The following is a 23,936-nucleotide window of genomic DNA, read 5'->3' as shown; positions in this document are numbered from 1 at the left end:
CAGAACTGAGGAGATCAGGACAGGTAGACAGAATGAACGCTTGCTAGCTAGCGGCTACTTAGCGACAGCAAGCGTCCAAAACCAGACAGACTGGAATGAGGCAGCCAATGCGCTGCGGCGATGGCGTGCCTCACAAAGACAGGACAGGACAGTCAGAAAACAGCAGGATCAAGATAGATGAACGTAACACAGACAAATATACAATAAGTATGTTTTCCTAGCGTACTACAATTACAGCTATCAATGAAACTATTTGTAACGTCTGACTAACATATGTATATATCGGCAATGAACCGATATATGACATAAGCAGGAACGCTGACTAGGACTAGAGTAATACAGGGAACAGGACTCAGAAGGATTCGCTATCTCTTCGCAGAGATGAACGCAATCCACAAACGGTAACAGAACAGGATTCAGAAGGATTCGTTATCTCTTCGCAGAGATGAACGCAATCCACAAACAGTAACAGAACAGGATTCAGAAGGATTCGTTATCTCTTCGCAGAGATGAACGCAATCCACAAACAGAACCAGGAGCAGGGTAACTACCTCAGCACGGGTGGTCACGGTACGCGCAACCTACCAAAACGTGCTGGAAAGCTGACTAACTGCACACAGGATATAAACAGTTCGTGTACGTATACATCAGCGACACTGATGTATCAACGTAACACAAATACAAGGAAAATAATAAACGTGCTGGTATGCATATATATTGGCAATGAACCAATATATGATGCAAAGACCAGCAAAGTATCTTTATAACAAAAAACACGATCGGGGGCTAAAGCGACAGCAAGACAGGCTTAAGCTGAAGCTATGAAAACCCAAGGAAACCCTGCAGGAAGCAGATCTTTATACTGAGGTCATCCAATGGGAGCAGACATGCAGATTCCCACACAGGTGAATGATAATCAGTCACAAGCTGACAGCAGGGAAAGACAGACAAAGCTATGCAGCTTGCATGGAAATAGATCAGAACTGCCTGAGCTGCAGCACTACTACTTCCAGCAACAGCTGCTGCAGCAGCGATCATCACAGTACCCCCGCCCTTAAAAGCGGATTCCAGACGCTTTTCAAAACTGAAATTCCCAACAAAACAGTCCAACTGATAATTCATGATGACCGGGACAGCCCGGCAAGACCGAATTCCAGAATCAGTCCCCACAAGACTGGACCCATCAGAACCAGAACCTACAGAACCATGCCCATCAGTACTACAAGCCCCAATGTGACACCCATCAGAACCATGATTTCCAGAAGAAAGCCCTCCGAAATTCCCTGAGCGATACCCACCGCCTTCCAGGAACCGTTCAGAAACGCCAAAGCCTTTGCAATGCCCACCGGTACTGTCTTTACCAACACAAAACCCACTGTTGAACCAGTCCAAGGCACCAGGACAAGTTTTCTCAGAGACCTCCCAGAACACCTTGAAGCTCCAAAGAGATCCCCATAGGTCAGAATGCCCCTTAGGCTCACATGGAGAACTATCAAGAACCCCTATGGAACCTAGGGCAATTCCCGAGTCAGGGCCACAAGGACAAACATCAATATCAGGGCTTTCAGGGACCAGAACCATCTCTGGGCATGCAGGCAGACTGGCAACATCAGAACGTGTTCCCACTAAGGAAGCATCAGAGCACGCTAACACCTTAGACACACTTGGGCATTCTGGCACACAAAGAACATCTGGGCACACCGGCACAAGAGAAACCTCTGGGCATGTCAAGGAACTGTGAGCCTCAGGGTCAGCCAAGACAGGACCAAAACCAGGACTGGCCAAAAAAAAATCATGACTAAACTTCGCAACTACTGGACTTTTACACAAGAATGCTGGATCAGACTTAGATGTCGCTGATTCCAGCAAAGTCAGCAACAAATCAGATTCAGGGGCACTAACAAGACAGGACAAATCTTCTGATGTGTGCACTGAACCAGATAGGGACTCCACAACTACCTCTGGACTGGACAGAGACTCATTTAATACACTGGATTGGAGCTCATGAGGCGCTGCAGAACAAGTCAGTATTGCAGCAGCCCCCACTGGACTAGGCAAAACTGAGGAATTCCCTGGACAGGAAGGGGACTCTGGAACCTCTGCCACAGCGGCCAGAGAACCAGAATCTTTCAGGATACAGGGCTGGGTTTCAGGAACACTCATCAGACCGGACTGAAATTCTGAGATTTCTATTATTTTGACCAGAGAATCAGAATTATCCATGTTACAGGGCAAGACTTCTGAAACATTCAGAGGACAGGGCTGGAGTTCCTCGGCTGTTACAACACTGGAGAGGGACTCAACATTGGTTAAATCAGACTGTGTACAGGGCAAGGTATCTAACACAATTGCTGACGAGGACAATATTTCAATGGCTTCTGCTTTGCTGGGCAGAAATTCACCAAGTTTTATTAGAGCAGACTGTAATTCCAAAACAGCTGCTAGACAAGTGAATATTACTGCAACACCAACTGAGGTAAGCAGTGCCTCAGACCCTTCTGCTAGAGGGTTTGAAATATCCAAAGTACTGGGTGAAGCATAAGACTCTGCGACCACAGCTTTACTGGACAGGATCACTGAACAGTCCATATTGCAGGGCAAAACCATGGAAGCACCTGCTGGACAGCATAATGATTCTGTGACCTGAGTTTCATTGGAGAGATCTACTGCACAATTCATGATACAGGGCAAATTTATTGGAACATTTTCTGAACAAGGTAATAATTCTGCGATTTCAGGTTCACAGAGCAGATGCTCTGAGCTATTCACGAAACTAGAGCGAGGTGTAGAAACAGGAAGATCAAGACACAATGTTTGCGCATCTGAATCACCATTCAATTGTAAAATTGGAAAATTCAGATGCTGGGGTTCTGAGATTTCTGGACAGGATTGCTGGGACTCGGAAACTGATGTAGTGCATCTATTGGCATCTGCTGGATCAGACAGGAGTTGAACTTTATTAACACAGGTAATTTCTGCAGAAGTGTTTGCAGAGACAGGCAAGATTTTTCTGGTGTCTGTTTCACTGAACAAAGACTCATGAGTACTGGCTAGGCTGGACTTAGAAGTCAGCAGGACCTCTGGATTCTCTGCTGAGAAATTTGTGCAGGGCAAAGTTAAGAAAGTATCAGTGGCTTCTGTTTTACTGGGAAGTAACACTGAGTTATCCATGGTACAGGGTGGAGTTACAGGAACATTCACAAGACATGGCAGGGACTCAGTAACTGGAGAAGTGGGACAGTCTCCAATTGACAGTGTGTCTTCCCTGGTATCAACTGATTGAATCGCATAAAAATCATCCAAAATCATTTTCCACACATCGATCAATGGAGCCACAAAGTCATACCCACACACACCAGTTTTTATTAGGTTATAGGCAGACTTAATGCATGCATTCAATACTAATTCACTTTTTGCACTGTAAAATTGACAAAATGAACTTGAATCATTCTTCCATTCATTGACCAGAGCTTCCATCTCTCCTTTCTCAAATGGAGGATTCCAAGCATACTTAACAGGCAGATCACAGTTTGCAGATATGATTGTGGCAGGGACATATATTGGGTTAATTAGCAGGTGATTGGCAGATTCCTTATTCTTAAGAATCTCTAATACCTGTAGCAAGTGTTTAACTGTAGTGTATGCAAACTTTCCTTGCTTCACAAATAAGTTGATTTGTTCAATACTCTGTAATATCTCCTCATAATCATACTCAGATAATTCTTTTAAACAAAAATCTTTATTTTCCCTAGCCAGTGATGAAAGTTCATTAGTAGTTTCATAAGTCCATTTAACTCCCCTGAAAGACAATTGCATTTCATTATCTGTTAATGGCAGAATCTCATTATAGGTCTCAGTCGCTAAGGATAACGACTCTGCAGATTGGACACGTTTCTTAGAACGTTTGCGTTTTGCCTTTGACCTTGCTGTTTTTGATTTATTCAAAGCTGCAGGAAAATTATCAGTAACACTTTCTGCTTGCTGCTCATTCTTGCAAGCAATTGAAGGAGCAGCTGATTGGCCTGCTGCCAGGAGTTCATTAAGAGGAAAAGGCAATGGATCTATGCGCAACCAATTGTGAATTACAAAAGCTATAAATTGCAAAGGACTTTGTCTAAACTGAGTGTGATCTAAGACATCGATTGCCCAATCAAAAAGTTTGCCCTTAAAAAGAGCACAAACGATCCAATCAGACCAGGTAGAAATTGCAGAAGCCCGAAAGTCGGGATTGGCCAGAACTTTAACCAATTCTGATATAAATTTGTCTGTAACTTCAGGACCAAGCTTTTCAAATTTTTTAAAGGAGCAGGACCCCTGACAAACAGTGTCATAATTTCTGGAAATTCCCCCCACAATAGGGATTGGTAATGGGGTTTTCATAATGTGAGGCTTGGTGGTGTATTCTCCACAGTCAGCATGCAACGCATGAGCTGGCGTGGAGGAGGTACACACACTAGCACCAGGAAACAGGCTATCCCTAGTATAGTGGAGGGAAGGACAGACTCCAATAGGAGATTGTGGCGCACAGAGCCGGTGCAGATCTGACAGCCACAAACAATGCTTTCGTTATAACGTCTCAGCGCAAAGTAGCGCTGAGCGCATAAACCAGAACTGAGGAGATCAGGACAGGTAGACAGAATGAACGCTTGCTAGCTAGCGGCTACTTAGCGACAGCAAGCGTCCAAAACCAGACAGACTGGAATGAGGCAGCCAATGCGCTGCGGCGATGGCGTGCCTCACAAAGACAGGACAGGACAGTCAGAAAACAGCAGGATCAAGATAGATGAACGTAACACAGATAAATATACAATAAGTATGTTTTCCTAGCGTACTACAATTACAGCTATCAATGAAACTATTTGTAACGTCTGACTAACATATGTATATATCGGCAATGAACCGATATATGACATAAGCAGGAACGCTGACTAGGACTAGAGTAATACAGGGAACAGGACTCAGAAGGATTCGCTATCTCTTCGCAGAGATGAACGCAATCCACAAACGGTAACAGAACAGGATTCAGAAGGATTCGTTATCTCTTCGCAGAGATGAACGCAATCCACAAACAGTAACAGAACAGGATTCAGAAGGATTCGTTATCTCTTCGCAGAGATGAACGCAATCCACAAACAGAACCAGGAGCAGGGTAACTACCTCAGCACGGGTGGTCACGGTACGCGCAACCTACCAAAACGTGCTGGAAAGCTGACTAACTGCACACAGGATATAAACAGTTCGTGTACGTATACATCAGCGACACTGATGTATCAACGTAACACAAATACAAGGAAAATAATAAACGTGCTGGTATGCATATATATTGGCAATGAACCAATATATTATGCAAAGACCAGCAAAGTATCTTTATAACAAGAAACACGATCGGGGGCTAAAGCGACAGCAAGACAGGCTTAAGCTGAAGCTATGAAAACCCAAGGAAACCCTGCAGGAAGCAGATCTTTATACTGAGGTCATCCAATGGGAGCAGACATGCAGATTCCCACACAGGTGAATGATAATCAGTCACAAGCTGGCAGCAGGGAAAGACAGACAAAGCTATGCAGCTTGCATGGAAATAGATCTGAACTGCCTGAGCTGCAGCACTACTACTTCCAGCAACAGCTGCTGCAGCAGCGATCATCACAATTAGCCTATCTTTTATGCATTGGGCGCCTTTCACCCCTGTTTTAAGTGCTCAGAGCTTAAGCCCCATCTACACGAGATGATTCTTTGTGCAATTTGATTACGATTCTATTTACGATCTGATTAAATCTGACATGTCCGATCAGGATTCGATTCAATTTGATTTGCCATTGTTTTGCAATGGCAAATCGAATTTAATTGAATCCCGATCGGACATGTCAGATTTAATCGGATCGTAAATAGAATTGTAATCGAATCGTACAAAGAATCGTATCGTGTAGATTGGGCTTTAGTTTAGCTTACCTTAGTTTAGCGATCCACATGTTATACTTCTAGAACAATAGCATAGAATAAAGGAACTCTTTAAATTGAAGAGAAAGTGATGATTTGTTCACAATTTACCATGTTAGGTCCGAACATTTGAGATTAAAATATTGCACATCCTTTAATTAAACAAGACTGTTATGTGTTTATTTAACAGATGCAGCTTCATTTCCGCCATTTGTAGACAAAAAAGTTCCGTTATTTTTCTTTTCTTCTGAAATCTGCAGGTAAGTTATAAATCTATAAAAAGATATTAAGTAAGAACAACTCTGGAATTACCGTCCATAATTTACAATTTGCAAGCTCATCAAAAAGTTTTTAAAGGCGGATGTCAATGCCAACCTAAACACAGCGTACCATACAAAACAATAAGGTCATAGATTTAGACACCAGTGCCATAATACAGTTTAATCTATAATAATAATTTCCAAGCCGACTGCTGTATGTATGGACTAGGAGCCATGAGTTAGCTCCGATACGCGTGAGCTGTATTTGTGCTGATTTGTCCACATTGCTTGAATAAAAATTGGGCTTTTATCCATAGCTGGTGCAGCAGGATTCTTCCTTTCTACTGCATGTGGCTGCTGTGTCCTGCTCCCAGCTATAGGAGTGGGGTGGTTGCAGCAACCTGTCCAGTTTGCTGTTGCTGTTACTGTATGTATGAGTGTCCATCTGTCCCAAGCCTGCCCCATTCTGCCCTACTCCACTGTGATTGGCTGCAGCAATCAACCGCATTGCTGATTGCATGCGCATGTGTGGTGTGATGGTGCACGGGTTATTCAGAGAGATTGTGCGCACTAATGTCCCACACAGCATGTACAGTACCACCATCTAGTACTTAATATTTGGTAAAATGATTACTGAAATTCATAAATAGACTGTGTGCATTCTCCTTAAAGGCAACTGAGCACCTGTAACTAAAATATATATAAAATAAAGCTTTTCATAAGCACGGCTCGTAATAGAGCGTGCCATTGGGGGTGGGGTGATCATCATTACTTACCTACAGGGTGCTACTGCTCTCCCCCCTCATCCGTATGGGAGCTGCCATCTTCTCTAGGAGAGCATTTTGATGTTCCTGGCAAAGTTACATGCCTGTGATTGCCGCAATTCACACCGTGAGATTTAGTCCATGAATGTGAGTCCAGTGCGTTCATGGCTGCGCAACTTAGTCGGGAAATTCAAAATGAGGTCTCAACTGGGGAAGATGGTGCATCCCATATGGACGAGGGGCCAGAGGAGTAGCACCCCATAGGTAAGTAATAACAATCACCCCTATCTCCGCAGCCTTTAAAACAACTGAGGGTCAACACTGTGAGTCTTAGTTAAAAATCTGTGCGCCCCTCACCAAAATGTATTTTGCACAGACAGGCTTATGAATTAAACACAGGACCAATGTACAAACATACACATGCAGAATGATGCGCTTCTGTGTTGCATTTCTGTGGCTGGTCTACCCTGGCCCATAAAAGTAAGTCACACAGAAAACTTGGTAAGCACCTGTCTGCCACTAGCTGATGCCTAGAGAAACACTGCTTTGTTTCTTCTGGTTCGGACAGCTGGGGAAAATAAGACGTTTTATTTTGGCCTCACATATTAAAACATTTCAGTGTATTCATTATTCGGGGAAAAGACAGTAAAAAAAAAAAATAAGCAGTTGTTACTGATCATTAGTACAAGTATTTGCCAACAAATATACAGTAAACATTTTGTCATAATGATCTTAACTTTATATCAGGGACACCAAACATGTATAGGTTCAGCAAAATGTGTTTATTGTGCTCTCAGAATACTCTTTTACTAGATAAATGTATTAAGTGTTTGCTGTTATGGAAAGAAGCAGATGTATCGTGTTTACAAACACTACAGAGCTGTGTATGCTGATGATGAGGAATTTCCACCACAGCCTCTGGCGTTGGGGCTGTAATAGTTCAATCCAGGACTCAGATTAGCACACAGTGGAGGGCGCTCGGTGGGTAGACCAATATCCAGTCCACAAATGTTTTCTTTTATGCTTGAATAGACTAGGAAAGGGTTACAATCTCTTAGTATTTATCTCTGTCTAATGGCCCATACTCACGGGCAACTTTTTTGGCCTGTCACCAGCACATGTGAGCGTGTGCGCGACAGGCCGGCGACAGCTCGTCGCCAGGTCCCTCCGCGTACACACGCGGAAGAGGGACCAGCGGTGCGACGGAAGCTGTCGCCGACGGTCCTCCTCCCCCCGACAGACGCGCCGTATTCTTTATGAAGGTTGCTGTCGCTAGTCCGCATACTCACGCGGACTAGCGACAGTTGCGGCGGAGTTGCGGCGGCACTGTCGCCAGGCGATTGATTGGGTCAATCGCCTGGCGACATCAGCGACGAGCGACGGTTCGGGGTGCGCGCCCGTGCAACGCCGCGTACTCACGGGCGACCTGTCGCCGCAACACGCATGCGCCGCGTGTTGCGGCAACAATTGTAGCCCGTGAGTATGGGCCATAAGTTCCAGTTGGAAAGATTTTTCCTCACGTCCTGTCCCATTTACATAGTCACCAGCAAGGAGAAGTGATGGAAAGTTGAATGTTTACCCCACTCTATACACAACAAAAAAAAAGTTTTGCCTAAAGTTTTGCTGCTTTTAACCTTTTAAAGAGAACCTGAACTGAAAATAACAAGTCAAAATAACCATACACAGGTTATACTTACCTCCTGTGTAGTCTACTCCTCAATCTCTTTCTCCTCTCCTGCGTCCCATTTGTTCACTGTGATCAATGAAATTCTCCGTCCTCCATTTTTAAAAGGGCCATTACCCCCTAACAGTTTCCTGGTCAGCACATTGTTAAACTGTAATATCACCCATTGAGCCATAGAGAAACATGGGCATTACCTTGCACATTCAATTGTAACTGACAGCTGCTGATATATAACTGACAGCAACTGGTATATTTCAGTTCTGACAAAATCTTGTCAGGGGAGGTAAGTATGTGATATTAATTTGCAGCTACATCATATGTTTATTTTAAATAAATTTACTCGCTTCAGGTTTCCTTTAAAGGGGTTCTTTCGCGAAAAAAGTAGGCATTTAAAAAATGTGCCAGATGACAGGTTTTGGGCCAGTCCATCTTTTTAAGGGGGATTTTCAACAGCATTTCCTGAACAGCAGTTAAACTGCCAAAATAGCAAGATATCAGCCGGCCTCCCTAATCACTTGCACACTATTATGTCAGTTAGATTTTGCAACTGTTGTTCAGGAAATGCTGTTGAAAACAGAGAAAGCCCTGAGAATCCCCCTTAAAAAGATGGACTGGCCCCAAACCTGTCATCTGTCACATTTTTTAACTGCCTACATTTTTCGCGAAAGAACCCCTTTAAGATTTTACATCCTAAAAATCCCTCCTGTAGATTCCAAGACATGAAACTCACATCCTGCATTAAAAGCCACCGCCACATGCTTGTTGCATAAAAAGAGTAGCAAATGGTGTCAGAGTAAAAAATAAAAGGTGTTTTTTTCCTTTTTAAATGATTTGTTAATCTCTTCTTAGCCTGTTAACCCCATGTCACCACCTGTACTCATCATTAAGATGTGTTCACACCTCTAATGACTGCCGCCTGTAGCTGCCTGATGTGATCATTAGGGTGACTATTCGGGGCAGCAATGCTGTACAGACGTATCACTCCGCTGTTGCCTAGCGATAGATTTGTGCAGTGTCAGATGCAGTCGCTACAGACATACAATTTGGGGATAATGGTCTACCACATGCCCAACTAGGAATGAGTTTAGGAATATGAGGTATCATTTTAACCAGGAAAAGGCAAGGAGTATATTTTGAGGTGTTTTATAGTAGTGCCATTTGTTACATGAAAACTAGCAAAGTTGACACATAAAAAAAAAGTGTATTTTCTGCATTTATGTTTATTTTTTCATGTAAAATGGCATTGAAATAGAATACATTTAAGAAAGAAATATTACCCAAAGAAAGCCTAGGTTGTCCTGTTAGTAATGAAAAATGTATTGCTGTATCAATAGTGATGAGTGTCACAATTGTCAGGAATCTTAAAGTGAACCTCCGGACTAAAAATCTACTCAGCAGAACTGAAAAGGCTTGGTGTTTCTTTAACAGTTACACAGCATCAGAACTTTGTTTTTCTTACCCAAGCCTCATTTTTAGCTGCATTTTTAACTAAGCTCCACCCATCAAAGAAAAAAAGCCTGGGCTTTTTTTCCCTGATGCTGTGCAGAGCATGATGGGATTTCCTATGTTGTTAATCACATTGCCTAGCAACTGGGAGAGGTGCTCAGGACACAGGACAGTTGGAACTGTGTCTCATGCACCCTGTCACCTCCTTTCAACCAAAAAGATGGCTGCCATCATGGAATCAAACATTTGCCTGTTCTTTTAAAACAGGGTGGGTAAGAGATTATATTACCTATCTATTTTAATTAACATAACTAATGTAACTTAATGACAGTATGTTTGTTTAGGCTGGAATTCCTCTTTAAGGGGTAAAACCCAGGAACGTGTCTTCATCACATTTCATTGGCAGTTATTATTTTTATTAACTCAACAACAGTCTGTTACTAAATAGAAAGCCCCTTAAAGGAAATATCAGCCAATTTAAGCTAGGTAAGCTCTACTGACCAGGGGCTTCCTCCAGCCCCTTACAGCTGACATGTCCCTCATCGCAGCTCCGCTCCCAGCTGCTGGCTCACAATTACCGACGGTGTAGAGCTAGGCAAGCTCTAATTACCAGGAGCTTCTTCCAGCCGACATGTCCCTCATCGCAGCTCCGCTCCCAGGTTCTGGCTCCTGGTCCCCGACGGTATAGAGGCCGACCTCACGAGGTCATCCTCTACTTCGCCTGTGCAATCACCGCTGTCAATTGTCTCTACTACTGCGCCTGCGCAGACCACTCCAGGCCACATGCGAGTGATTGACAGCAACACTCGTGCAGAGGCAGTAGAGGACGATCTCGCAAGGTCAGCCTCTGCATCGGCGGGGACCCCGGGCCGGCGGCTGGGAGCGGAGCTGGGATGAGGGACATGTCGGCTGCAAGGGACTGGAGGAAGCCCTGGGTAAGTAGAGCTTGCCTAGCTTAAATTGGCTGATATTTCCTTCAATGGCAACTTTCTGTTCATACATTTCCATGAGGACAGAGGCAGACTGCCCTGGAACTTGAACATGCTCCCATTGTGCAGCCAGTAGTCCTCACCTGCACCAGTCCCATCTATGGTCCTCATGAGTCCTTCACCAGGGCCGGCCTTTGACCTGAGCGACTGGTGCGATCGCTCAGGGCGCCGGCTTCCAGGGGGCGCTCCTGCCGCCTGGCCGCATGTGTTTTAATTTGGAAGCTGGCAAGCTGCGCCCTGGCTGTGTCCGTTTCGCTCCGCCCCCCCGGTGCCGCTGCTGGGGGTGATAAGGGGCAAACATGAATGATGCCTGTGCGGCCACCGTGATGGAGGGGAGAGCCACGGGGAGGGCAGTCCGTCCTCTCCCTCCCTCCTCTCCGGGCGCTCTCCGTGCTCCCCCTGCAGACTGAACAACTCACCTCCCTGGTTCCGATCGCTGGCGCCTCTCATTTGCCGCTGGTCTTCTCTTGTACATTGTCACTGATACACACTAAACTTTCTGCTTAACAGTATGCATCAGTAACTATGTACAAGAGGAGACCAGCAGCAAGTGAGACACCGTGAGAGGCGCCGGCGATCGGAACCAGGGCAGGGAGGTGAGTTGTTCTCTCTGGCTCTGCTGCAGTCTGCATCGGAGGGGGGAGCACGGAGGGTGGCCCGGAGAGGAAGGGAGGGAGAGGACGGGCTGCCCTCCCCGCGGCTTCCCCTTCAGTATGAGGGGAGGGGGGGGGGGCACCTACCTACCTAATCTATACTGGGGGCACCTACCTATCTAACCTATACTGGGGGGCAGCTACCTAGTACCTATCTAATCTATACTGGGGGGCAGCTACCTATCTAATCTATACTGGGGGGCAGCTACCTATCTAATATATACTGGGGGCACCTACCTATCTAATCTATACTGGGGGCACCTACCTATCTAACCTATACTGGGGGGGGGGGGCAGCTACCTATGTAATCTATACTGGGGGGCAGCTACCTATCTAATTTATACTGGGGGCACCTACCTATCTAACCTATACTGGGGGGCAGCTACCTATCTAATCTATACTGTGGACAGCTACCTATCTAATCTATACTGGGGGCACCTACCTATCTAACCTATACAGGGGGGGGGGGCAGCTACCTATCTAATCTATACTGGGGGCACCTACCTATCTAACCTATACTGGGGGGCAGCTACCTATCTAACCTATACTGGGGGCAGCTACCTATCTAACCTATACTGGGGGGGGGGGCAGCTACCTATCTAATCTATACTGGGGGCAGCTACCTATCTAAACTATACTGGGGGCAGCTACCTATCTAACTTATACTGGGGGCAGCTACCTATCTAACCTATACTGGGTGCAGCTACCTATCTAATCTATACTGGGGGCAGCTACCTATCTAATCTATACTGGGGGCAGCTACCTATCTAATCTATACTGGGGGCAGCTACCCATCTAATCTATACTGGGGGCAGCTACCTATCTAATCTATACTGGGGGCAGCTACCTATCTAATCTATACTGGGGGCAGCTACCTATCTAACCTATACTGTAGGCAGATCCCCCCTTTAGTGTATATAGGCTTAGGCTACTAGTCTTACAGTCGCAGATCCCCTTTTAGTGTATTTAGGCAGCAGATCCCCCCCCCCCCATTAGTGTATGTGTGTGGTGCGCTCACACGCGAAGAGGATGAATTTGGGGGGGGGAGGCACCAAAATCTGGTTACGCTCAGGGCGCTGTGAAGCCTAAGGCCGGCCCTGTCCTTCACAAATTTGATTCTCTTATCTGTCAAATCACAACTTACAAAATATATTCGTTGAATATGGTAAATGAAGGAAATAGTATTAGATTTATTTATACTGTATTTCAAAGACCCTACTACCTTTAAATAATTTGTTTGCTATCTGTTCCAAACTGACCCAAAAGATGTTGAATATTATTTAACATTATTCATTCATTTTCTGTTATAGATCCATATATGGAGATTTTGAAAAAGAATATACACTAAAAGGCATTAAATTATATCGGTTTGTAGTGCCAAGCACTGCTCTTGCCTCACCATTAATCAATCCAGACAATCATTGCTATTGCACGGATTTTGTGCTGTCTAGAAATTGCACTGGAGCTGGTGTGTTGGACCTCCGAGAATGCCAAGGAGGTAAGTAGATGTCTTGCTGTATTCAGCTTACATATTGGAGAGTATGCTCAGAAAATGTTAAATGAATGTATTAGGAAAAAAATAAAGAACATCGTAATTCACACTGTGTTAAAGGGAATCTGAAGTGAAAATAAACGTATGATATAATGAATTGTATGTGTGATACAGCTACGAAATAGAGCATTAGTAACACAGGTATGAGTCTCGTATGGTTCCCAGTACAGGAAGAGTTAAGAAAAATTAGTTGTTATCTATGCAAAAGAGCTTCTATGAGCCAAGCTTGGTTGGCTACAGTGCTGTTTTATGAAGCACTTATTTCAACCTGTCTCTTGCTGTTTCTTGTTTATTTAAGGTTTCACTGCAGGAAAGTTCAAAGGGTAATTAGCTGTGCTCTGTTTCATAGTTAAAAATATAGAGTGTAATTTGTAAACTGCAAACATTAGAGAATGATGCTGTGTTATTAAAAAAAAAGCTGTATAACTTAAAATATAAATTTGAGACTCTTTTCTTATACTACACATACAATTCATGATATCATAATTTGTTTTTCACTTTAATGAAAGAGCACTTTGCAATTACGAAGTCATTCGTCACAGGTTAATGTGACCTCTTGGTAATAAAAGGTTGCTTAATTCAATTAAAAAAAGTCTAAATCTGAAGTTTGCTCCCACTCAATAAATGGATACATGATCCTCAGCTCATCATGTGTAAAGGAAGATAACACAAAATCTCAAAAAAATAAAAAAAACATCTCCATAGTGAAAGTTATCATTGTAATCATTATCTATAAAAGAAAACCATCTGTGACTAATCACAAGTTGTAATCTTATCTCCCCCCTGTGTCGCATGACTGCCATGGCAGAGATGGCAGATAAGCTCATATAAAAGCACAGGATGTTAACAATATGTCTCCTTCCATGAATCAGGAAGTAGAAACAGTGCAGATTTATTTTAGGATTTGTATCAGCTGCAACAAAGAAATGCGTTTTTGTTTAAAGATTATTATGCTGCTGAGTATCTTTTAGAGCAGAGAGGACTTCTGAGTTCAGGTCTGCTTTAATGCTAGGTACACACGATGCATTTTTTTCGGTCGATTTTCCGTTTGATCCATTTTTGATTCGATTTCCGAAACGATTATTTTATCTTTTCTTATTAATTTCCATTCACTTTTATGAGAAATCAACAAGAAAAACGATCGAAAATAATATCGGACATGATGGAAATTATCTATTGAACCATCTATCTAACACAAAATTGTATGGTGTGGTGTGTACCTAGCATAACAGATTATTATAAAGCATACAAAATTGCAAATGATGTACTCCCACCCAGTGCAGGAGTATGGTAAATTCCCAGGACCTAAACAGACACAATAGCCTCAATTTATAAAGCATTACCGCATGTGGTAATGCGGAAAACAGCAGACTTTCCCAAGCAGTTAGCAAAGTGTCAATTCATAAAGGCTGTTTCCGCATGAAAAACTGAAATTACAGAGCAGTGAGGAAAATTACTGACTTGGCTGTAGTTACCTCCAACACATGTCAGCAAATGTCAATTCATAAAGCCTTCAACAAGCGGTAAGTCAGACGATAATTACCGACACCTCTAATGAGGTGTTAACAAGTTACTGACACCTCTGGTGAGGTCTAAACTATGCAAAGTACAGGGAGCCGAAGTCTGTGTGAGTCATCTGTGCAGGGAGCCGAAGTCTGTGTGAGTCATCTGTGCAGGGAGCCGAAGTCTGTGTGAGTCATCTGTGCATAGAGCAGAAGTCTGTGTGAGACATCTGTGCAGGGAGCAGATGTCTGTGTGAGTCATCTGTGCAGGGAGCCGAAGTCTCTGCAAGGCTGTGCAGGGAACCATAATTACAGCTTGTAACAAAAGAGAGATATCGGCACACTTCTGCTGTACCGCTCAATGGGCTGCGGTAATTTACCGAACTTCAAAGGCAGCTGTGAAAATCTTTATGAATTAGCACACAAAGGTCTAAAATACCAAATGCGGTGTTTTCCCTCCCAGATTTTTTTTTATCGCAAATTCTTTTATGAATTGAGGCCAATGACTTTAGCATATGGTCATGTTGCTGCTATTCCGTGTCACAAAATCTTGCCCTACTAGTTTCGCCATCTGACTTTCTCAAATGCTATTGGAGGATTGCTGTTTACAAACGATGTAAATGCTCTCTGTATTGTTTTATTTCATGAGCTGAGGACCATGCCTCCATTTATCTATTGGGAGCTTACTGCCGTTTTGGACTTTTATCTAGTGCAAGCTTAGTGTAGTTTTAGATTGGTTATAATTTAATGAAGTGCACTGAGACATTTTATTACCAAGAGGTCATATTGACTTGCTGTGAGTGGCGGCTTTTACTTTGCCAGAGTATGGATTGCCAAGCCACTGTGCCGGTGTGTGAGAATGCATCAAAGTCCTACTAGCCAAGCATGCAGGGAAAGCCATAATGATTCTTTTCTTTATTTATTTCAATGGGGACCACAAAACTCAAGCTGCTCATTTGTAACTTCATTTTTTATGGTTTATTATGCTAGGTACACACAATGCGCTTTTTGTGTTAGATAGATGGTTCGATAGATAATTAACGTCATGTCCGATATTACTTTCGATCATTTTACAGCTCGATTTTTCATAGAAGTGAATGAAAATTGATACGAAAAGATAAGAGAATCGAGAGAGAAAACAAATCAAGAATCGATCGAACGGAAAATCGACTGAAAAAAAAAACATTGTGTGTACCTAGCATTGAGTGTACCTAGCATTATGTTTACTTTTGATATACTTTTTCTCAATTAATGTATTGCCTCCAGATCACACTCCAACTTTAAATGTGTTTATTATGATAATAAACTTAAAACTGTCAATACAAGGTTATGTCCGCAAAGAGAAGCAGGACAGCTCCAGTGAAATTAAAGGGGCACCGTAGCAAAGAGCTGTAAAATGTGTGTGTGTGTGTGTGTGTGTGTGTGTGTGCGTATCTCTCTCTCTCTCTCTCTCTCTCTCTCTCTCTCTCTCTCTCTCTCTCTCTCTCTCTCTCTCTCTCTCTCTCTCTATATATATATATATATATACCTGTGGTACCCTAGGCCATGGCCTAGGCGGCCTTGGCCTAAATCTGGCCCTGTATATACACACATTTGTAACGAAAATTGATAAGCTGTATTTTTTAAAATTCCTATGCAACTGTTACTTAAATAGGTATTATGCTGTGATGGATCTAAACGTGTTGATAGCAGGTTTTGGACTATTACATATGCTAAGGGGGATTCTCAAGGTTTCCTTTAAATTTTAAAAGCACTACTTGAAAGGCACTGGTACAGTCCAACTGCCAAAATAATGTGCCGCGACTAGGCAGGCCAGGTGGCATCTTTGTGTAAGTCCTTGCCAGGGATTCCTTTTGCAAAGCATAAGGCCACGTTCACAGTAGTGTGTTGCAGTTTGGTGTAACAGCTTCTTTGTAATGTGGCTTACTGCACTGCAATGCACCATGTTCCAGTGCAGGAGGTGTGTTGCGGTATAAGGGGTTACGGCATGGTAACACACCGCATTTAGTGTGCTACCAGTAAACGCCTTCATTACCAGTAAAGGTGAAGCATACTTTTCATTGACTGTATGCCTTACTGTACTCCACGGAATGCGAGCATAACATGCGGTGCTGCTGCCCCAATCTGTTTGGACTATTCGGTAGGAGACTCTGATTTGTCAGACTAATATTCGGATTATTACTATGTGTACTGTAAGTGACTGTAACTTAAGAAATAAAAAATATACTCTAGGGTAATAATGTATTTATATGTACATATATATTTTAAATTGTACAGGGTATTTTTTGCCATAATGTCCCTTTAAGTGCTACTATGCTGTCTTTGTCCTAGAAGGTAATATACTTTCCTCTGGGTACTTCAATTTCCTCATGCATTCCAAAAAAACACCATTAACCACTTTGCATCCAGACCTTGTTTTCCCCTTATGGACCAGAGCAGTTTTGACGCTTTAGCTATGTCCCTGTGTAATCTGCAATATCCCCACTCACGACACCTAAATGATCTATATATTGTGTTTTTCAAGACAAACTGGGCTTTCCGGGGGGGGGGGGGGGAGGGCAGTTTATGTTCCCCTAGCACAGTCAGATGTGTATCGAGTATCAGGCCCCCCCATTATAGCCAGATGTACCCCAGTATTAGGTTATCCCCTTATGGTAACAAGATGTGCCCCAATTATCAGACCCCCCCCCCCCTCAGTTACCCAGATGTCCCCCAGTTATGTTGTTAACCCCCCCTTTAAATAACTGCTCCCCTTAGTGTGGATGGCCAAATACCCCCCCCCCCCCTTCCCTATCAGGCAGCACCCTCCGTGCACAGATCGGCCAAAAAAGTGATCAGCAAGCAGCCTCTCTCACCTCACCTTGTTTCAGTGATCAGCCTGCAGCCCGAGTCCCCATTCCACGCTCTGCACTTAGCCACGTAATGACGACTACCCGTGTCCCGGCTTGATGACGTCGTCAATCCGGGACCCAGATATTCAGCATTACGCGGCTGAATGCAGAGTGGGGAATGGAGGCTCGGTCTGCAGGCTGATCGCTGGAACGAAGTAAGGTGAGAGACGCTGCTTGCTGATCACTTTTATTTAGCTAATCTGGTCACCGAAGGGAAAAGATGAAGGATCACCTCTGTTTGCTACAGCAGTGATCATTCATCCATGAAGGGGGGGGGGGGGGGGGCTCTAACTGGCTACAATGTGTGGCTACACATGTTCCCTTTTGCCAATTAGTAATGCAGCTGACAGTGCCGGGTGGCATGCCGATTGTGCACAGCTGGGCTGGTAATTAAAATTGTATATCTACGTCCTCTTTGCTTTGATGAGGTCACAGAGGACGTAGATATACTGTAGTTGTGAAATAAGTGGTAAAGCTAATTGGTTTCCCACAAGTTTGACCTTAGACAATGATAGGGATTAGATTGTGAGCCCCTCTGAGGGACAGCCATATCCCTATATAAATACCAAATAATAAAAATAATACATTGTATGTTCCCCTAGGTAAACCGATATTCCTTTCTCTGCCTCATTTCCTGTATGCAAGTGACTTCATAAAGGAATCTGTGGATGGCCTAAGCTCTAACAAGGAAGAACATGAGACATTTGTAGATGTTGAGCCTGTAAGTTCAAATAATCAAATAATCATGTGATTGATTCAAACCTTAGTTATCACCTCAACTATAAGGAGAAAAAATGCACAAGATAAACAGATAAGGAGAATTATTGCTGGATACACATGGTTTAATTTCCTGTCTGGAAGAAGGGTAATCTGACGCAAAGTTTTATTGTGTGTACATGTCCAAACTGCTCCCAATAAATAAAGGGATCAATTTTCCGATTAGAACTTTGCAGAATCCATCCCTTTATTGATCATAAACAGATCAGACGTGAAAATAGCTATGCGATTTCCGTCAATCGGATGGGTAATGGAATTGTATTGACCTAGCATTAACGTAAACCTGTGAGATAGAAATTGACCCTAAGGGGAATTCATCTCGGAAGAGGGAAGCATTTGAATCCTATAGAGGCTTTCCCCATCTCCCTCTGCAGTCGTGTTCCATTCCTGTGACCCACGAACAGAGCTCTCCCTGCGTATACATGCTAAGTCCGTCCTATTTGGGTCCTGGCAGAAATAGCCGAGCTCAATCGGGTCTGTGCTACTGTGCAGGACAATCTCTGCTATTCAGCTAGAAGGCGCTTTTTGGCCGGTGAATTGGAGAATGAACTGCGTCTCTAGTGTGCATTGCAGTCTCCTGTGTGAAAAAGACCTTAGGCTTGATTCACAGTGGTAATGCATGAGGTATAATGAGTGTGAACTGCAAAAGTAGCACTGCTCCTGTGGAAAAAAACTCCCAGGCAAGGAAGCACGGCCACGAGCATGCACAGGTGAGGATGACCCAGTTGGGTCGCCAACCATTACGAAAGCAACAGCTGATGACTGGGACTCTGAGATTAAGCAGCTGCGCCGTGAGACACAAATGCTTCTGGGGCTGGAAGAAGTTCCAAGTGAGTTGAACTTTTTCTTTTTGTCCGCCTCATGTATCCTTTAAGGTTGAACGTGATGTTTAAGTTAAATAGCCCTGAACAAAGTAACAATGTCAATTACTGAAGTCAAACCCCGCAAGCAGCATGCGTTATCCTATCTGGTCTCTTTAATTGCGCAATGTGCACTACCTTGTCACCATAATTAACTGTAAAATTGCCATGCCCTCCCTGCGCAAGCTTTCCTGAACGTTTGTTAAAATGCCTCATGGTGTGAACCAAGCCTCATTAATTACTCTTTACCCAAAAAGAAAAAAATCTAAAAAAGAAGCTTCTGAGAGAATGTGGTAAAAAAATATGACATTTAATTGTGTGATATGCACATCTTCATTGCTTTTTAAATGGCTGTATTAATTAATTCTCTATAACTGGAGAGAAGGAGGAAGAGAATTATGATCAGTCTAATTCTTATGCTGTTTTCCTAGTTTTTTATGCTCGATCTGTTTCTTTTCAGATAACTGGGTTTACAATGCACTTTGCTAAAAGGCTGCAGGTCAATGTCATGTTTCTGAAAGATGAACGGATAACGTGAGTATGCAACATAGAATGACTGATGTGCCCCTCATTTTGTCATTAAAGGAGCTGTAGTCCATGGACAATTGCATTAGTGCATTAGGGGCATGGTGTTGTGATTGCGGGGGGGGGGGGGGGGGGCATAGGGGGGTGCCCTTTTAAGTATCTGCCGACCACTGTTACCGCTTGCACATGAAGGAAGGTGGGAGCATGGAGTAGTAAGTGGTATGATATATACCCTTATGGTTGTTTAAATTATGACCATGCTAATGTTCCCTCTGTGCAATCTTGGTACATGGATACTTATTATTTTTGAACCTATTTTGTTTTTGTGCATGATTGCCTTGAATATTTACAGCTGAGACAATAGTAGGGCAATTTTCCCTTTAGGGATAACCCATGTTCATATTAATAAATGTAACATTTATTGCCTAATAATAGGTTATTGCAACCTCCTCTAAATAAATACAATTTATTTCAATAATAAATAACAGGTGGTTGAACAGCATATACTGGTAGTGTGTTGTTTTTCCCTATTGCTACGCCCCTGCCCATATGCAATTAACATTTTCTCCTTAGTTTTCTCCTAAGTGATATTTTCAAAATTGTCAATAAAATATATTTTAAAACACCAGCAATGAAGAAAATACTCAAAATTATTTTGATAGTACTTTTTTTTACATATTGTTTGGTACTTTTTTAGTTGCAAAGTGCTGGAAAGTTTTTAAAATGAAAAATTATCTCCTAGGAGAAAACTCAGGAGAAAAAGTGAACTGCTTATGGCCTCAAGTATCAACCATTGACTCGATTATGGTTACAAAGACTCCTATTGCATTGCATTATTGTGCAACTGGAAGGTGCTTAACTCTGGCAATCAGACCACAGCTATTTGTGTAAAAGAGCCCTTAGGATATTTAAGCTTACTGTGCTACTTCATTTGTAAGAAGCTGATTGCAATGCATGCACTATAAATGATTGATACGTATATAAAATGTGGTGACAAGTTTGTTTCTGAATTTCTCTTTCCAGTCTCCTGTCTAAACTTCAATCAGACTTCATATTTCCAGTTCTATGGCTAAATGAGGTAAACAAATATTTTAACTAATTTTCTAGTTTTATAGGTTTCATACGATATATTTCTTCTCAGACATTTAGAGTAGAGATGCAGGCTTCAGCAACGCTAATAGTTTGTTATATGAGCATAGGTTTTCAGTGCATCTCCAAAGGCTGTTTAATCAAGTCAGAATGATGCGGTAAAGACCACATGAAGAAGCAAATACAGGTGCCCTGCCCTACTTACAAACAACTCGAGATGCAACGTTTTAGAGATACAAACAAAATTGTCTTCTTGTCTTTGTGTACAAAATATACAGTACTCCTTTTTTAATCACATATTTATTTGCCAAATGTTACAATATTGTATTAACTGTTGTAAGTAGTTTAAAGGGACTCCGATCACCTCTCATGGGCATGCCTTTAAAACAGACGACTTCCAACAATGTCGTCCTATGACCCCTCTGGAGGAGCCTCTTGCAATTGCCATGAGTGTCACTTCCTCTTCCTGCTTCATTCAGTGATGCACTTATCTAACAGAGAAGACAGGGGTGACCCAGAAGTTATAACATAGCCAAGATGGCATCCGCGATTTAAAATTTTTTAAAGGAAAATGAGTTCTCCAGAGGCTTCCTACATCCTTCTGGAGACCCCCGCTGCTGTTCGGGACCCTCTTTAAGATCGCATCTGTGCTCCTCTTCATGCAGGAGTTCAGCCAAGCTGCACTCAGGTGAGTGTTGATGAGCGGCTCCAGCATACTGCACAGGCGTGGCTGTACTCACACAAGTGCAGTATGGCCACGCCCACACATTAAGAGGAGCGCCACCACATAAAATATCCGACAAGTTCTTGTCGGATGTGTTCCAACCATCCGTGCCTGAAATGCTCGGAGCCAGGAGGATCTCTCTCCTCTTAAGTAAGTATCTTTATTAATTTACCTCACCTCAGATACATTAAAAACAACCAAAAAAACATAGTTTATACCAGAGCTGCCCAATAGGTCGATTGCGATCTACCGGTAGATCACGACCGCCTGATTGGTAGATCCCGGCCTCGTGGCCACGTCCCATTGCATTTTGTGGCCAACAGCTGTAGAATGATTGGCCGCTTCCTATCAGATTCTGCTGCTGGTCGCTGATAGCTGCGCTATGCAGCCAATCGAGAGGTGAGAGGCGCGGCCAATCGGGAGAAGAGAGGCGCGGCTCTGCCATGACAGTGTCATGGCTGGGGGCGGCGCCTGAAGCAAGACTTCCGCCTCCACTCACGCTACCCGCCGGAGCCTCCCTCAGCCTCTGAATTGCATATCTGCCCTCCAGGCAGCCACGGCTGAGGGAGTGAAGCCAAGACGCCACCGCTGGAGGGAGGTAAGCGTGCCCGCCCTACACTAAAGCCACTGCTTACCTCTACTGAGGCACCCATGCCCAGCTATTCTATACTGAAGGCACCGATGCCCAGCTATCCTATACTGAAGGCACCCATGCCCAGCTATCCTATACTGAATGCACCCATGCCCAGCTATCCTATACTGAAGGCACCCATGCCCAGCTATCCTATACTGAAGGCACCCATGCTTAGCTATCCTATACTGAAGGCACCCATGCCCAACTATCCTATACTGAAGGCACCTATGCCCAGCTATCCTATACTGAAGGCACCCATGCCCAGCTATCCTATACTGAAGGCACCCATGCCCAGCTATCCTATACTGAAGGCACCTATGCCCAGCTATCCTATACTGAAGGCACCCATGCCCAGCTATCCTATACTGAAGGCACCTATGCCCAGCTATCCTATACTGAAGGCACCCATGCCCAGCTATCCTATACTGAAGGCACCCATGCCCAGCTATCCTATACTGAAGGCACCCATGCCCAGCTATCCTATACTGAAGGCACCTATGCCCAGCTATCCTATACTGAATGCACCCATGCCCAGCTATCCTATACTGAAGGCACCCATGGCCAGCTATCCTATACTGAAGGCACCCATGCTCAGCTATCCTATACTGAAGGCACCCATGCCCAACTATCCTATACTGAAGGCACCCATGCCCAACTATCCTATACTGAAGGCACCTATGCCCAGCTATCCTATACTGAAGGCACCCATGCCCAGCTATCCTATACTGAAGGCACCCATGCCCAGCTAGCCTATACTGAAGGCACCTATGCCCAGCTATCCTATACTGAAGGCACCCATGCCCAGCTATCCTATACTGAAGGCACCCATGCCCAGCTATCCTATACTGAAGGCACCCATGCCCAGCTATCCTATACTGAAGGCACCCATGCCCAGCTATCCTATACTGAAGGCACCTATGCCCAGCTCTCCTATACTGAAGGCACCCATGCCCAGCTATCCTATACTGAAGGCACCTATGCCCAGCTATCCTATACTGAAGGCACCCATGCCCAGCTATCCTATACTGAAGGCACCCATGCCCAGCTATCCTATACTGAAGGCACCCATGCCCAGCTATCCTATACTGAAGGCACCTATGCCCAGCTATCCTATACTGAATGCACCCATGCCCAGCTATCCTATACTGAAGGCACCCATGGCCAGCTATCCTATACTGAAGGCACCCATGCTCAGCTATCCTATACTGAAGGCACCCATGCCCAACTATCCTATACTGAAGGCACCCATGCCCAACTATCCTATACTGTAGGCACCTATGCCCAGCTATCCTATACTGAAGGCACCTATGCCCAGCTATCCTATACTGAATGCAGATCTCCTGGCCTTGGCGAATTTTAAAGTAGCTAGCGAGTGTGGGCACCCCTGGTTTATACTATATGCCCAAATCTAGAGTTGTTCTTAAGTAATCATTTATCTACATTCCACCAAGTTTAACACAGGACTCAACTTGCAAACAAATTAAACTTAAAATCTCCCATATTGCAAACCTGTTTGTAAGTAGGGGACCACATGTACCTGTTTTTGTCATCAGTCTGATAGATGGGGATCTGTCAGAGTTTGAAAAATTGTATTTCTGGGAGATTTTTTTCACACAGCATATTTACGTGAAACTCCACTATAGCTAAAT

At 43.7% G+C, this 23,936-nt stretch overlaps 1 protein-coding gene across 1 annotated transcript in view; it reads left to right on the top strand.

Moving 5' to 3' along the window:
- The window catches only part of LOC137561379 (platelet glycoprotein 4-like), a 130,813-nt gene that overhangs the window by 104,533 nt on the left and 2,344 nt on the right, over positions 1 to 23,936 (top strand). The window contains exons 7-11 of the mRNA XM_068272676.1: positions 6,128 to 6,197; positions 13,044 to 13,231; positions 18,281 to 18,399; positions 19,776 to 19,849; positions 20,864 to 20,918. Of these exons, the coding sequence (XP_068128777.1) occupies positions 6,128 to 6,197; positions 13,044 to 13,231; positions 18,281 to 18,399; positions 19,776 to 19,849; positions 20,864 to 20,918 (506 nt within the window). The remainder of the gene's footprint in view (positions 1 to 6,127; positions 6,198 to 13,043; positions 13,232 to 18,280; positions 18,400 to 19,775; positions 19,850 to 20,863; positions 20,919 to 23,936) is intronic.

Source organism: Hyperolius riggenbachi, chromosome 3, assembly GCF_040937935.1.
Source record: "Hyperolius riggenbachi isolate aHypRig1 chromosome 3, aHypRig1.pri, whole genome shotgun sequence".
Lineage (NCBI taxonomy): Eukaryota > Metazoa > Chordata > Amphibia > Anura > Hyperoliidae > Hyperolius > Hyperolius riggenbachi.
The sequence above is the reverse complement of the archived record's forward strand: the minus strand, read 5'-3'. Positions and strand labels throughout refer to the sequence as shown.